The 16660-nt window shown below is 43.0% G+C and overlaps 2 protein-coding genes across 3 annotated transcripts; both read left to right on the top strand.

Moving 5' to 3' along the window:
* Positions 1 to 634: 634 nt before the first annotated feature.
* On the top strand, positions 635 to 11654 carry LOC135251435 (calpain-5-like). Its single transcript, XM_064328872.1, has 13 exons — positions 635 to 1691; positions 3845 to 4010; positions 5584 to 5715; positions 5843 to 6054; positions 6326 to 6518; positions 6802 to 6995; positions 7650 to 7727; positions 7925 to 8378; positions 9335 to 9457; positions 9804 to 10000; positions 10408 to 10526; positions 10702 to 10838; positions 11150 to 11654. The coding sequence occupies exons 2-13, from the start codon at positions 3846 to 3848 to the stop codon at positions 11324 to 11326; spliced, it is 2181 nt and encodes a 726-aa protein (XP_064184942.1). The 5' UTR covers positions 635 to 1691; position 3845; the 3' UTR covers positions 11327 to 11654.
* Positions 11655 to 11925: 271 nt separating this feature from the next.
* On the top strand, positions 11926 to 16369 carry LOC135251438 (transmembrane protein 272-like). Of its 2 annotated transcripts, none has more exons than XM_064328877.1 (5): positions 11926 to 12000; positions 14901 to 14987; positions 15234 to 15284; positions 15392 to 15598; positions 15966 to 16369. In XM_064328877.1, the coding sequence occupies exons 2-5, from the start codon at positions 14921 to 14923 to the stop codon at positions 16169 to 16171; spliced, it is 531 nt and encodes a 176-aa protein (XP_064184947.1). In that variant the 5' UTR covers positions 11926 to 12000; positions 14901 to 14920; the 3' UTR covers positions 16172 to 16369. The 2 variants fall into 2 exon arrangements, with proteins under 2 accessions (XP_064184947.1, XP_064184946.1); XM_064328876.1 differs by lacking the exon at positions 11926 to 12000 and adding an exon at positions 12406 to 12534.
* Positions 16370 to 16660: the final 291 nt, after the last annotated feature.

Here is a 16660-nt window from a genome sequence, read left to right as displayed (position 1 = left end):
GCACTTACAGTTGACTGGGGCAGTTCTAGAAGGGCAAAAATTGGACAAACTAATTTCTTGGAAAGGTAGTAATACTATGAAAGTGCCACATTGAAAGTCACTCTTTAGTACAACCCATTCTACTGCCAATGTTTGTCAATAGAAATTGCGTGGCTGTATGCTTTATTTTATGCACGTGTTAGCAATGGGCATGGCTGAAAAAGGTGAAATCACTTATTAGATGGGGTGTCCACATACTTTTGGAAAAGTAGTGTATGTGACAAAATTCATGTGGTTTCACGGAGTCCAGCTGAGAATACAGAGATTACGGAGTGGAAATTTGAACACGCCCACATTCCTCATTGGAATGTAAATGTAATCCTGTCACAATTTAAGCAGATACAGACTAATGGAATGTGAGCTGAGTGCCTTCACACATATCAGACTTAATGCTAGCCATATGTAATATATATGCTGTAGATATGCTTTAAGATGTGCATTTGCCTGAAATTAGTCTGGGAGACTGGAAATGAAGGAGTTAACAGAGTTTTTTTTTCTCGAGAGGATTCAGGTGTCAGCGACACGCGCTAAATGACAACAGATATGCTGAGAGTGAGGTAGAGAGGGGAGGGGGGGGCTTGTATGTCTCAGGGGGAAGGGGGAAGGAGGAGCGCTGAGAGAGGGACAGTCATCAAGGAAGCAGCAGAAGTTGGGCCCACTGCTTGGAGCAAAAGGGCTGAAAAGAGAGAGAGAGGACGGGCCAAAACACAACGGCACTGAGGGAGGCACGGAAGCCAGAGACAGAGGGAAGCATTTCTCACGCACGCACACACACACACACACACACGCTCCAGAGGGCAGTGGTAAAAGCATATTGGTTTTCTGTGTGTGTGTTTGTGCATGGTGAGCAGGTAGTTTTATGTTACTTAAGTACAGCTTTACTTGACCACAGTGTGTTGCTCATAGTCTGTGAGAAGTAACTGCTAGTTATTTGTGCGGCCTGTCAGTGTGTAAGCACAGGATTGATCATGCAACCTCTATACTAGCATGTGTTTGGGGGCATGCGGCAGCCTTTGTGAATCGTAACCAGCGTGTTTGTGTCATTAATTGTCTGTTATGTCGCTATGTGGGGATAGTCCTTTGTCTGTTGGGAGGATGAGGTTACACCAGCACACAGATAAAGAACTCTCCTGATATTACTCCGCGCATACTGTCACATGACGCTGCACATTGTTTTACCGAGGCAGACACGCACACGCAATGCCACTTGCTATCACACACACACCCTGTCACACAATGCCTCCCTGTTACGTTGAGACACATGCTATCACACACGGTCGCATACATTGAAATTTAAGCTCACGGGGGTGGGTACAGAGGTGCTTGCAGAGACAAATATACTGATGTGTACAACAGACATGTAGACACGTGCAGTGCAGGTTTACAAACAAAAACAGGAATGAATTTAACATTATCACCGGTGCTTATGTTGAACATGCAAAAACATTGCCCCAAGGACCATAGCATGTCAAGTGTGAAGCTCCATCTAAAGGCCTCAACTAGGCATGTGAGATGAGTGAACAGCTTTCTTAATCGAGGACCGCAGAAGGGACTGTATTAATGACCTGGAGGAACCTTACACTGGATTCACCTGAGTTCCTGGACTTCTCTGCCACATAGAGAAAAGCTGACTCACGGGCTGTCACTAAGAGGTAGGTGGCTATCTTACTTCAGATCTGTTGCTATATCTCGTTTCTGAAGCGAATATCCTTACGTGGTTAGAGGTGTAACAAGGATAGGATTGTTTATACAATTTCACATCTGTTTTCCCACATTCTGACATTATATAAAATACATAATAACCATGGATCATTTTTTTGCTAATTAACTAAACAGATCACTGAACATTTTAATTTATATTTGCATTGCAGTTGAAATGTACTGTGTATGTGCTCTTATATACATTGTATACTCCTTATAGATTATGCTGTACACATACTGCATAAGTATATATATAGTAAGAAGAGATATTCAATAAAGCAAACACTATTGTGAAAGTATCAATGTCACTGTCTTGTAGTATGGTGGGCATTGGCCTCGTTTATACTTTATTATGTTTAATGGCAAATGTGTGGTACAAATTTCTCACTTAAGATTTTCAGGACATCATCTTAATTTTGATTCCAAATTAGAGCTTGAGAAATAAGTATGGCATATTCAGTGCTCCTTTATACAGAGTGCAGAGCTGTGTAAATTTCCAAGTGGAAGGCAATTTATGGTCAGAAGTAGCAGTACTTAATGCTGACAATTGGAGAAACCAATTCAAAGGAAGAGAATGTTTTAAACATTTAGCAATTTCCTTTGGGGTTTTGATTTTTTAATAACCTCAAATAAGGATGAATGTAGTCATTGGACTATTACGTGTATTCAATAGGAACATATTGCATATTGTTTAGCTCTATTCTGCACTATAGAAAACACATTTGCATTCAAACTGTTTTAAAAAATTTTTATTTTTTTATTTTTATTTCATCTTCATATTATTTGCATTTAAATTTCTGCTTGTTTTGGGTGTAGATTTAGAATATGTAATCTCACTCTGGCAAATAGTTAGTGTTTCTAACCATAACAATTTCCGCAGTATTTGTTCCTTGGATATCCTTGAGTTTCTTTGAATATACACATCTTATCTTAACTATGTAGCCAGGATAACAGGAACAGATCATGGACCTGAGCTTAAGTAGTTTCATTTTTCTGCTGATGCTATACATTCATCCAGGAAAAATATCTGAGTTTTTAACATGGATGATAAGAACATGGTCATCTGAATTTCAGTTTAAGTGCAGCAAGTGTCTGAGACAATTACACTGTAATTCTAGTCTGGGAGTCACACATTCTGTTTGAATTGTTTAAAGGAGTTTCTTGTTTTGGGAGGTGGTGTTACTGTTTCAGCTTACAGACAGGTAAATTATAGAAGATAACATTAGCCTCTGTGGCATTCGTATACACACCCACACAGCGTACGTTGCATATACAGGCACCAAGTGCACAGAAATACAGCTGCACTAACAGCAGTGCTTACTAATGCACCGCTGATACACAGTGCATGCACATACTCTGCTGGCACATGCAGTGACACAGAATCACCCTGGGTCACACACTCTGACGCATTCAGCTGGCTGACACTGGGCCCTCTGCCCACGCTAGCTCTAATGGCAAAATCTCTCTCTCCTCTGTCACTCTCTCATTCTCCTGTTATTCCTCCCCATATCCTTTTCTAATCTCTACCTCTTACCTTGCTGCCAGGACTAATGTGTGTCATTAACCTTGTCTAAGTCTGGTCATCTCACAGTTAACACTAGAAAACCCAGGATTGACCTTCTCACCTTTGTGCTGTTCACTACCTGGCGGTTTTGCAACTTTTTGGTTGGTCTTTTTTTTTGGGGGGGGGGGGGGGAGGTTCTTTTCAAAATGTATTTCAAGTTTACACAGTAACAAAAGGAACAAAGAAAACAAAAACAGCTGAAGAAACAAGAAACAACAGAAATATATAATTCTTGGTGGTTGCAGTTGTGAGAGTGATGCCAAAACTCAAGATGTTATATGTGTAGTGCTGTTTTGGTCATTTTTCACTGGAGACATGTTTAATTACTTTGTTCCTCAATGGTGTGGTATGCTGATGACTACAGCAGGAACACTATGAAATTTTCATTTCACTGAGAGAACCACATAGTCCAATAAGAATGGAGCAAGTCTGGGTAGTCTGTCTAGTTTTGGGCGAATTAAGTGTAGTCTAGCTTTGTTGTGATATTGTTTGTCTTTGGCCTTTATTTCCATTAAATCTCACTCTCCCTGTGGTTTGCAGAATGCCGGAGCGAGTTTGTCTGTTCCAGGGACAGTGTTACTACCAGCTGAAACGTGCCTGTCTACGTCGGGGTGTTCTCTTCCAGGACCCCCACTTCCTCCCCTCTGCCCAGTCCCTTTTCTACCGCCGCTGTCCCCCACCTGGCCTCACCTGGAAGAGACCTAGGGTGAGACACTATGAGAGAAATGGGGGAAAATTTATTAAATGGGTGCTGGAAAATTGATAGACTGATGAACTACCTCACACATACAGTACACACAGAGAATGTATTCTCTGTGTGATGTCACCAAGAAGGCACAGAAGGCCCGTTTGTAATCACTAAGCATAATATCAACTTAGCAAAGAAAGAATGAATGAAAGCAGGAAAGAAATTGCTTTAATAAATGTATTTAATGCACATAATATTCCTGAAAAGGCAATAAAGGCATTCAATTTATTTATATCTTACACTCACTTGTGCACACACACACTGGCACACTCACAATCATGCACACAGGCCCACTCGAACACACGTCTGATTCTGACAGGTTTAAACTAGGAGGACTTCTTCATGGGTTCATGACCTTTCCCAATGCGATTCCTTTCTCCCTTCGGTGCAACAGTCTAATTCAAGGTATCCACTCAGCAAGCTTATTAAAGATGTTCATTACAGGCCTTTCTAATTAAGGAGAGGCGTCTCTCTCACTATTCAGTGTAACCAAATCCTGAGCAAAGTGTGTATGTCGCGTGTGTGGATTTGAGAGGGGGCATTACCACAGTATCGATGTGTTTGCCTGAGATATATAAAAACAACGCTGATTGCTATAGCACATGTTCGACCAGTGTGAGGCAGATATATTGGTTGGATGTATTTATGGGCATTTACTATTCATGAGAAGCAACTTAACTATGCAAGGTATTTGTCACGGTGTGCACTGGGCAGGGTGGATGAATGCATGTGCAGGGTCATTAAGGAAGGTTCTGTAGCTGTAGTTTTCACATCACTACCAGAACCAGATTGTTTATTGGGACAGTGTTAAGGTGTGCTCTCCACTAGGGAGCGTACTCTGTGTAACTTAGTAAAGGTTTGCATACCACGTCCCATCTTCCTTACGTGTCATTTTAACTGCTCTCCTGATCGGAGTTGGTCGAATGACAGGGTGACATGACCTTTCTCTCTACACATGTATGTGCTGGCACATGCCCTACTGGACTGAGAACGTCCTGTTCATACCTGTTATACTGCTTTTGTCTCCTGTCAAGGTGAACTCCACACTGGACACAAATAGAAGGGCAAAAAGAACTGTTGCTCTCAAACCACTATAAAAGTGTGATTGCTGATCTGAATATGTGTCTATCTATCTGTGTGAGGGAAGAGGAAGGGTTGGAGGTGGATGTCTGAACTCGCACCACTGTAACCCGAACCTGAGAGATGCAGAGAGAGGGCAGCCAAGGGTCAAAACACAGATCAACAGCTCCAAGAAAACAACATGCTTTCACCGCATACTTTCAAATTCAATTATAAATATACATTATAAATCATTCAGCCAAATCAATCGCATAGCAAAGTATTCCTTGAAAATAACTCAGTATGCTATGTTTACCTACAACTGGCTTCCACTAGTTTCTGAAAAGAAGCAGAATACTCCGCAGGCACTCAGGTTTGTTTCAGTGGCTACCTATACCTCTCTCTCTCTCTATCTCTCACTCTCTCTCTCTCTCTTTTTCTCACACACAATCTCTCTCTCTCTCTCTCCCAGGAACTCTGTAAAGACCCTAGGCTCTTTGTTGATGGCATCAGCTCTAGAGACCTACACCAGGGCAGTCTGGGCAATTGCTGGATGGTGGCAGCTACATCATGCCTAGCTACTGAGCCCTCACTCTGGAAGCAGGTCAATTTTACCTTGTCTTTTTAAAGTATTTTCTAAAAGACATTACTCATTCAAATTGTTTAATTGATTATAGATTACCGGAAAACACAACCATCTGTAACATGACCTCAATGGCCTCTCCACCCAGGTGATTCCAGATCACAAGGAGCAGGAGTGGAACCCCAAACGGCCGGACCTGTACGCCGGCATATTCCACTTCCGCTTCTGGCGCCTGGGCTGCTGGACCGACGTGGTCATCGATGACCGCCTCCCGACCGGCCAGGACGGGGCGCTGCTGTTCTGCCGCTCTGGCTCCCCTCGCGAGTTCTGGAGTGCCCTGCTGGAGAAGGCTTACGCCAAGTGAGAGGGCTTCAGGAACGCCGACCAATATGCTACACTGAATTTAAAAGTGCTGTTGGGAGACTGAATGACTTTTGGTGCAGTTATGTAGACACTGACTTTCAGTGCCGATTATTGATATTGTGCACTTTGCCTCAAGAGCATGTGACTAAACACTAGTGAGATCCTGGAGCTGTAAATTGTGCTGTGTCTTTGGTGCGCATGGAATCCACTCATTCATTCCAGCTTACTCCACCCTCCTGTTCTCACCTTTCCTTCTTATTACCCCCAGACTCAATGGCTGCTATGAGGCCCTGGAGGGGGGCAATACTGCCGAGGCACTGGTGGATTTCACTGGGGGGGTGTCCGAGCCCATCAGTCTGGACAGGGAGGTTCTGACCCACCATTCTGACCAGAGGAGAGCGCTGTTCCAGACTCTGGCCCGTGCGCACACCCGCCGAGCTCTCATCACCTGCTACATTCGGGTCAGAACCACACAGGGGCACTGGGGTTGGTGGGGCTGAGGAAGGTAGTTGACTTGTGTGTCATATATGGGACGAAATATATTGTCTGTACACAGCTAATATACTATTCATTTCCGCTGCTGCTTATTTCATGTTAAGTCACTGAGCTGGTCCAATTCCACTTCTTATTAATCTGTATTAATCTGTAACTCACTTCTGAATGTCACTGGCATTGAGACGTCACTGGCGTTGAGAAGCCTGTCTGCTCTGCCTCTCCATTCTGCGCTGCCCCCGTCCTTCTCAGCCTGCGGAGGGGGAAATGGTGGAGTCGGTTCTGGACTGCGGACTTGTACGGGGTCACGCTTACGGCATCACGGCGGTGCGGAAGATGCGCCTCGGGGAGCAGCTGCTTGGTGTGTGCGGGGCGTCCCGCGTCCAAATGGTGCGTATGCGGAATCCCTGGGGTACAACCGACTGGACAGGAGCATGGAGCCAGGGGTGAGCATGGAGTTCAGTAAGCATTCTTGGCACTTCTGCTTCTGGTGCTTGGGCTTCCGTGTAGCATAATGGTTAGGGAACTGGGCTTGTGACTCATAGGTTGCCGATTCGATTCCCTGGTAGGACACAGCCATTGATCCCTTGAGAAAGATACTTAACCTGAATTGCTTCAGTATATATCCAGCTGTATAAATGGGTGCAATGTAAAAGATGCTAAAAAGTTGTGTAAGTTGCTCTGGGTAAGAGCATCTGCAACGTCTGATATCCGTCTGTTAAATAAAGCAGTATGTGTGTGCGTAAAGCTCCACAATCTATTCTTTTCTAATATCAACTCTTTCAATAAGACCTGGGACTTGCTTTTACAAATATTCTGACTTTCCTGGTCTAGAGATGGGTAACTCTTGCTTCTGCGGAATATTGCCATGGAATATCTGATTAGCATTTTAAATATACATGTTTATGTATGTGTAGAGATCAATACAGCTAATATCACCTTATTGTTCCAACTTCATGACACATTTTTCAGTACACTTAGAATAGGATTCTATTTTATATCATCCATATTTATTATTTCACACACTTACTGTTATATTCCCATTCTGTCTCCTCAGGTGTAGTATAGTAACTTGCCTCACTGTATGCTGTACACCATAGGTCACATCAGTGGCAGCAGGTGGGTCGCAGTGAGAGGGAGAAGATGGGCCTCACAGTGAGAGACGTCGGGGAGTTCTGGTAAGTTGTCAATCAGACAGATTCTAACTGCTACAGTATGCACTGAACATTTGCTTTTAATAAGTACTTTTTGGAATACATATTTATAAATGTGTACATATCTGATCTTGTTTGTGTGTGCATGCACGGGTGCATATGTTTGTCTACATGCATGTGCATGTGTGTGTCTGTGCCTGTGTGTCATGTGCTCGGGTCAGGATGGAGTTTGAGGACTTCTGCCACTACTTCACGGACGTGGTGGTGTGCCGGTTGGCAGAGCGGGCTCTGCTGTGGCCCAGCTCCCACTGGAGAGAGGTGCGGTGCCCTGGGGAGTGGGCAGCAACACCTGGGAAACCACCGGGGAGCATCCCCCTACTCAGCGGGCTGAGCAAACAGGAGGACCAGAGGGGCTTGACCAGGGAAGCAGAGCAAGGCCCAAAGGGTGACAGGAAAGAAGATCAACTGGGGAAGAGGCAGAGGGATGGGACACTGTGGGGACAAAGAGACAAGGCTGGTGGAGGGAAGGGAGGTGAGAAGATTGCAAGGAAGGAGGAGCAGGAGAGCAACTTCAGGGATGGGTTAAGGGGCATGCGGTGGGATGGACAAGTGGACAAGAATAGCAGGTGTGGGGGCTGCATCAACCACCGAGACACCTTCCTGTATAACCCCCAGGTAAGACATTAAAAATACTTTGGCAAGGTACTTAAACACACAACGCTGACTGATGCACATATTTTATATAAAGATTGACAGTCAAGACTGGGCCCACTGGCAGACACACTGTTCTTGCTGCTATGTTTGGCATAAATATCCTTGGTATTCTCATTTCTATTCCTAAATCTCAACACAGAGTGAAAATAGATGCGAGACAGCTATTTTGGGGCTGTTTATTTGGGAAACACCATGCTATTCAGTTTAGTAAGCAGTTAAAGTTGTTGCCACAGCAGGGGTGCACCCAATAGGCTAATTTACTTCGGGTAAAAAAATCCAGGCCATCTTTACCTCCTTCCAAGGAAAGTAGTACCTAGGGGTGACCTTGGAAGTAGAAGCGATAGCTACATATATTTAGTCTTCCCAATTTACAAATGTTGAAATTTGCTTTTCTGTCTTTGGTCAATTGATAAATTGTGTTGAATAGCTTTAGCTGAATAAACTGATTTGTACAATCAAGGATTACACCTGTGACATTCAGTTATTTCCTGTGGACAGGGATATTTCCAGAAATGGAATGGTCAAAACATCATTGATTTGAGATGCCTCCCTATATTTCCAAATACCTTGTATTCAATGCAATATAAATGTTAAAGCTAGCACTATAGCTCAATAAGCCCATTTTATCAAATTAACCCAGAAGAAATTTTTGCTTCTTGTATCTGCAGTGTTTGTCCTTGCATACTGTAAATGTAACGCAGTTTTGATAATGTCATGTTACAGGGGTCCTTAACTTACAAAGACGGTGAGTCCTGCACTGCTCCTATATGTTTCAGTTTTACCTCAGACTAGATTTAATGTTAGTCTGAGGTAAAACACTACGATATACAGTGCAGACACAAAGGGATGCTACATTGCCCACACAAAATCTCTCTTAGTTTTAGCTAGTGTGAATGTGATCAAAGCCTCTCTCTCAGTTCATGTTTGAGGTGCGGGGGGAGGGGGATGAGGTGCTGATCTGCCTGCAGCAGGAGGACCGGAGAATACGAAGAAGAGAAGGAAGCGGGGAGAACCTGCCCATTGGTTTCGAAGTGCTGAGGGTAAGTTACAGAGACACTGGGGCTTTGTGTACAGTGCAGGGACCAAGCCCAGGTCCAGTATCTCTGGTGTTGGAGGCCTACAGTGTTTCTTGGTTTCAAGCTTTTCCCTAAGAGCCTTATCAATCCCATCTGCATCATCGTTTTATCCTCCCCCACCAGCAGTGCAAGCGAATAGTGAATCAGTGACATGCTTAAGAGTAAATGAGCAAGAGTGAGCCAGGCAGTGAATGATCAGAGAATGAACCAGTGTGTGTATTATGAGTCAGTGAGTCAGAGGGGCAATGAGTGTGACGTGGGGGAGTATGCACCTGGAATCACTGTGATGGATAAACACCTCCTCCCTCAGGTGGAGGTGAACCGGATGACCCGGGTACATTGTGTGGGGGAACAGGCTGCCAGCTCTGTGTACATGGACTCCCGCAGTGTGGCTCTGAGGGTGACCCTGGGGCCTGGCCGCTACACCCTCTTACCTACCACTTTCCAGCCAGGGTCCACAGGGAGGTTCCTGCTGAGGGTCTTCTCCCACTCCCATGTCCACTTGAGGTGAGAAAATCACTCTCGACTCATAATGATGGTACAGGGATTTCGGTTTCAAAGTTTTCTTCACCGACAATGTCTTACTTTTCTCAGTGACACAATGTCAGTGATACAATGACATTGTCGGTGAAGAAAACATTGAAACTGCCACCCAACAACCCACACACAAACACATTAACACTTATGTGCACATATGTTCACACCACTTTCCTTTCTGTTTCCTCTGTTTCTGTAATACCTCTATTACTCTCCTTCTCACTGCTATTCTCACCTTTGACTTCTTCTTTTAATTAGTTCTCCATCCCACTACCAGCTCTTTGCACTTGGTCTCCCAGTCTCACCGTCTCTGTTTCCATCATTCTGCACCCATTCCACCCCTCTTCCTGGACACAATTTATGTTGTTCTCTCTCAGGGAGCTAAAGGAGGATTTACCGCCCCCCTCAATCTGGCAGTGCTGCATACCCCAGCCATGTATGGTGACCACAGTCCACCTGCGCCGAGCTTCTGGCCTGGGTCAGCCCAAACAGACAGGTAACACTCACTAGGTGCACATGAGCCAACTGAACATCTGCTGGGAAGCTCTGCGATCTGGACATTTAAAACAGCAAATGCTAAACATTTGCTTCTGTAATCCCTCTTTCTCCATTGTGTTTTGTGTTTGATACCTGTGTATATTTTCTGCATTGCCCCTTCCATTGTCCTGCAGCCCCAGATGTGTATGCTGTCATTCGATGTGAGAACGACACTATAAGAACACGTATATTCAAGCAGGACAGTAATCCTGAGTTCAATACTAAAGCCATTTTCTACAGACGGCAACCAGACACACACATTTCCATTGAGGTTAGTCCCACCCCTGAAGCATTGCATTGGGGGGAAGGACTGCTTGGCCAATTCATTTTGCCAGATCATAATTACACTGTCTTGCTCTGTGTGTGTAGTATTTTGTATTGTAGTATGTGAATCAGTTTGCCTGTGTTTGGAATAAGGGCATGTGCTTTAAACCCTTTTGGTGGCCTAGAGCTCATATTTGCTTGCATAGACATTACAGTTTTTGCCAGATCATAATGACACTGTCCTAAACTCTCTCTCTCTCTCTCTCTCACACCCCTGTCTTTTTCTGTGTGTGGGTGTGCGTGTGTTGTGCCCTGTAGCTGTGGTGTCGTGGCTGGCTATGGGACACTCTCCTGGGTGGAGCACGACTACAAACTGGAGATATTGAGAGGGGACGTAGCCGGGTGATTGATCTGCAAAGTGGCCAGTCTCGCTCAGTGTCTCGAGGATGCATCTCTGTGGAGACCTCTTCCAGTCAGTGTTTGACTGATCTGTGACTGGCTGCTGCGGGCCTGTGAAAGCTGACACTTCCTGGATATTTTTTTTTCAGTGAAGACTTATTTGCTCGCTGGGATGGGCTCCAGCACCCCCCGCGACCCTGACCAGGATAAGCGGGTATAGATAAAGGATGAATGGATGGCTGGACATATTTGCTGATGTGACAATGCAGGGACAATGCACTATTATACATTCTTGGAATGAAAATGCAGCCCTGTGGATGTAATTAATCTAACAGATTTTTGAGCCTTCGGTGCAGCTGGGACTAAATGGCAGATGTCAGAGAGAAATATAAGGATGAAAAACATTTCAATCCATAAAACCGAATTTCAGTGCTATGGTATTTTTTCAGTCATACGAATATTCAATATTATGGATAGTTAAAAAGAGAATACACAAGCTTTAAATGATTAATATGAGTCGGGATATGATATGGGTCGGATTTTTGAGGCAGAAGCATCGCTACATCTGAACACTGCTTACACAGTGGGCCTAGCCATCCCCATACACACTGCCTCATCAATAAAACATCTGCCAGGTTCAGCGAGGTGAAACAAACTACTAATTCCTGTTCTTTTTTTTTTCTTTTTCTTTTTTTACATCTCCCTCTGCTGGTCAGACAAAAAGAAACATCACTATCACAGGTTCTTCCTTATTCGCATCCAATCATTGGGTATGGATCATTTAGCCTACTTTCTGGGTTACTGTTTCAGTTTTTGCTAATATTTCCAATTGGCTCAGGCTTTGTGTGCGATAAAGGCTATTTCAGATATTTAGATAATCGACCTATCGATTTTACAATGGCAGCATGGCATTCGGGGTTTTAGGGTCTAAAACAATGAGTAACTCCAAAGTACGTGCGTTGTTTTATGCTGTCGGTTTTCTTTTTTGCTAATTGCTTTCCATACAACAATAATCGTAGTTCTAAAGCCAATGTATTTACCTTGCGACTTCACGCTTGCATAATGGAATAGTTCTGTGTAACACCAAATCCAAATCGCGCCATGGGTTATCTCCTGCATCAGTAGCCTACAGTAAACGCCCAGAGAAAGTTTAGGATATGCTCGTGTGACAGCAGCTAGATCGTTGCAACAGCGCTGCTCCGCTAAAACTTCTGCCCCTAAATTTATTTTTCGTCTTCTTGCGGAAATAAAACGCATAGGCTATATTGTAAGTCAGTTTTTTCAAGCAAGTGCTTCCACATCAGGTAAGATTCGTTATATTCGCATACTGACATTCCATTTGGGATATTCAAATATTTAAATTCGTGCGTGTAACAGTTTTCTTACGGTAAGTTATCCATGAGTCGATTACTGTAGGCTTAATGTAATTAATGTAGCCATCATGTGCTAACCTCAAAGCGAACGCGTAAACAGAATTTCACAGGGAATTATGTTTTAAGCGTTATTTCCTAGCAAATAAATAATAAAAATCACATAACGATATAGCCTATTAACTACTGAAGACCCGTATTCATTATGATTTAGGTCTAATCAGTATACCCCTTGTATACCATAACTTAGCCGATCCTTAAAATATTATTTTCTTCAACCACAGGCCTTAACCTTTGCAGTGAACCCAGTAGATGTAGGCTACGAAGTAGGCAGATATTCGGTGCTCTACGTTTAACTTTTCGACAGTCAGTAGCCTACAAATGCCACTGCGTGTAGTTCCCCTCTTTTTAAAAAGGAAAAGTTGAATTAAAAAGAAAAATTCTGGAATCCAGACATTGCTAATACCGACTGTGGCTTGGTCAGTAACCCTAGGCTACGGGAGGGCAATGCATTGGTGCACATGCACAGCGAGATTCAGTTGGCCAGTACGATCGTTTCTTTCACTCCCCAGCGACCACCGCTGGGCAATCAGGCATCGATGATCTGCTTGATCTACCTGCAGACGAAATATCTTTCTCTAAGCTGTTTCTATAAACCATACAGTTCTCTGGTGTAAGAAGCTGAAGTTCTGGGCTGTGGTTCAGCAGCTTGACATCACATCTTTTTGAGGAGAACGTGCTTGTCTATGCTCTTCCTTCAGTAACTGATAGCACCGTTTTTAGCTATAAGTGAATATGTGGCTAATGAAGAAAAAACAAAATAGAGTTTAAAAGTGTTTAAAAATAAGATACATTTTGATCAATATTTTTTACAAAGTGACATATTCATATTATGTTGATGGATTGAATATTAAAATCCCATTCACAGCAAACCTAAACCCAATAAGATACAAGTAAGTTAGTCAATATGAAGCTCATTGCAGATGTGATACAATGTGAATTCTATGTTTTAAAAGCAGTGTGTAGTCTTTTGTGCACACATGTTGCCTTGACACGCAAGTTAACCATTTTGACCATTCTGATTAGGCAAATAAAAATCCAAACAGTGTGTTATATTTCTGACCAAGGCCTGTTGCCTACTGTATGCATTACTCCCAGGATGCCTGCATTTAGAATTTTGGACCTAACAGATGGAACTGATCTGTTCGTAAGGATAATGTTTGTTTTGCTTACCATCTTTGCAATAAACACTGAAATATGCTCACACTTGTTAGCAAGGACTGAATATCTTTCTGTGATTTAGGCTATCTGGTACGAATCTGTGAACCGGCAAATTATGCAAGAACTGATAACCTGCATTAATATTGCTTACAATAATAATATTCAGAGTATGTATAAGTGTTTGTCATGTACATCACATCAAATTATTGGTTATTGGTGTTTATTATGTGGTCATTAAATTATTACTAAGATTGTAAAATTTAGTGTTTCCCTGTTTCAAAACTGGATCCAAAATATTCTTGCAAATATGTATTTCAAACATATTGTTTAAGCTACTTAGTGCAAAAGGGCTTCCTACTGTACTACTGTACCTAGTGCTGAAGTGACGTGTCTGTTGCAATGCTCTGCTGCCACCCACCTTACCTCTGACTGGCTCTGATCACTGGCCATAATCTTCTGTTGAAAGGCTGCCATTGTAATGATGTCTGTTAAACTGCAGCATGCAAAGTAGGTTAATCTACAACTAGATTGCTTGCTTTGTATGGACAGTTTTTTTGTAACTAGCAGCGACTTATCAGTTCTATAATACTGGGACTTTTTTGGTTTGTGGATCCGGTTTTTGTATTTTTCTTTATTTTTGTATTTATGAATTTTACTGCTCAGATGCACAGATGACATGGTCATTACAGTTGGATTCAGCTTGCATATATTCTCATGCATTTTCTCATGCAAGCATGTAAGTTATTGATAATAGCTGCTCTGGTACCTTCACTCTGAACAGTTATTTCTCAAAAATGTGCATGCACAGTATTCATACATCATGAAGCCACATTGCAAATGGGTAATAAATGTTGTAGATAATAATGTCAACCTAAATAGAACAAATTTATAGGACAGGAGGCAGTATCCCATGGTGGTAGTAGATGGAGGTGGAGAGTTAAGAAGTAATTTATTCACATTTTTCAATGTGTGAATTATAGAATGCTACCACAAAAAGACACCACAGGCAGCATGAACCAGCACTCCATCAGAGCATGCTACAAGCCTTGTTTTTAAAAAGTGTTCTGTATCCCTTGCAGATCTCTTCATACCAGTCACCATGGATAGCGGGAGAGATCTGTTGCAGAACATGCAAAATCCCCCACAAGTCAGCACACCTGTATTAGGTATGTGCACTCCAACACAATACCAGTACTCATACCTACATCCAATACTCAAATATTTTGGGTGGGGCAGATGGGGTCTACTTCATGTCAGAAAAAAGAAGCCACAGGATCACTATAATGACGATTATATCAATACACCAAGGACCACACTTATCCACTAGAGGGCCATTGTGAACAATATTTATGGAAAATTGAAAACTGATTCTGACTCAATCATTTCTCTTCATCTTCTTGTTCACCCTATAGCATTCTCCAAAATTTTAATGTGTGCTTTACCCATCACACAGATCGCCATAGGCAAGTACCAACTTCAATATAAATGTATAAATGTTTTCTTACTGGGATAAACAAAAATGCTAAACGTGCTGTGACATTCCCCCACCCTTCTCACCCTTCACACACAGGAGCTGTGTACCTGAAGGACTGCCCCCAACAGCACTATATCCCCATCTACCTACTGGTGTTGGGGGCATTTGCTCTGGTGCTCGGAGTCCTGTCCTGTCTACCCTGCACACGGGAGCCTGTGGACGGGGGCCAGAGCACCCTCAGCACCCTCTGCAATGTCTGGAACTCTATGGTGTCCTTCTTCCTCTTCTGCTGGTTCATAGCTGGTGAGACTCAGCATGAGGGGAATGGGGGAGGTGGAGGGTGGGCAGGGTCAATACAGAAAGGAGGGCTTGGAGATTCTGTAAAAGAGGGAGAAGCAGGGCATGGATGAGGCTGAGAAGGACATTGAAGAAGAAGAGACAGGTTATGATATTGCCTGCCTCTTGCAGGTGGACAGTAGAGCAGGGACCTCATATAGTAGAATCACTCATTACTGATGTTTCTCCAAGAAAGAGAGAACTGCAAAGAGCAAATTAAGGCAGCCTATATCCAACAGGACATTTTCACCCTCTTTCATATCCATGAAGTTCTTTATTTCATCTTACCTTTGACTGAACTCCTAAAATGCTTACCTGCTTTTCTTCTTTGCAGGAAATGTGTGGATCTACTCCATCTACCCTGCAAACTATAATCAGACCCAGCCCCACACAGCATACTGTAATAAGACACTGTACCTGTTTGCTTTCTGGATTACCACAGTGGTTTACATGTTGTTTGCATTGTGCTGCTGTGCACTTATCTGCATGTGTCTGTGTAGGAAGGCTGGGCCCAACATGGGATACAGCAGAGATGCATGAGACAGAGAGGGGGCCCCTGTCCTTTAGCCCACTTTCTGTTGCTTATCATTCTGTTGAACTCTCCAAAGGACCCAGCCCTGTGTACAGTAAATAGTTCTTCATCCCCTCCAGACCATCCCTCTCCCTTTATTATTTTCATTCATGGATCACCCACCAATGTTTTTTATTCTCATTAAACTATGTCTCCACTTTGTTTCATCTGATTCTTCTGTCACATTGCCGCAATTTTTTTCCACGGTCCTCTCTCTAAGGAAAAATACCTAATTTTGTAGTCAATTAGAAAAGAAGCTTAACCCCTTAAAGATTGCAGTCCTCTGTACCAGTCTCAACTAAAGATTACACATGAGATGAAAGACAAATTGTTTTTTGTGAATGCATTTTGCTGCATGGTTACTACATAATTGGACACACAATGATCCAAGGTAGACTATTTAAATTGTTTTTCTTTTTTTGAGCTCATTTTTTATTTTCTCATTGCAAATCACATAC

This window comes from Anguilla rostrata, chromosome 3 (genome assembly GCF_018555375.3).
Source record: "Anguilla rostrata isolate EN2019 chromosome 3, ASM1855537v3, whole genome shotgun sequence".
NCBI classification, from domain to species: Eukaryota; Metazoa; Chordata; class Actinopteri; order Anguilliformes; family Anguillidae; genus Anguilla; species Anguilla rostrata.
This window is presented reverse-complemented; position numbering and strand designations above follow the sequence as displayed.

Bases quoted from the DNA above. Each gene is read 5' to 3' on its own strand.
- LOC135251438 (XM_064328877.1), top strand. From the start codon at position 14,921: ATGGATAGCGGGAGAGATCTGTTGCAGAACATGCAAAATCCCCCACAA. The intron at 14,988-15,233 runs GTATGTGCACTC...TTCACCCTATAG, and splicing joins AGTCAGCACACCTGTATTAG to CATTCTCCAAAATTTTAATG. The intron at 15,285-15,391 runs GCAAGTACCAAC...CTTCACACACAG, and splicing joins CATCACACAGATCGCCATAG to GAGCTGTGTACCTGAAGGAC.
- LOC135251435 (XM_064328872.1), top strand. From the start codon at position 3,846: ATGCCGGAGCGAGTTTGTCTGTTCCAGGGACAGTGTTACTACCAGCTG. The intron at 6,055-6,325 runs GTGAGAGGGCTT...TATTACCCCCAG, and splicing joins CTGGAGAAGGCTTACGCCAA to ACTCAATGGCTGCTATGAGG. The intron at 10,527-10,701 runs GTAACACTCACT...ATTGTCCTGCAG, and splicing joins GGGTCAGCCCAAACAGACAG to CCCCAGATGTGTATGCTGTC.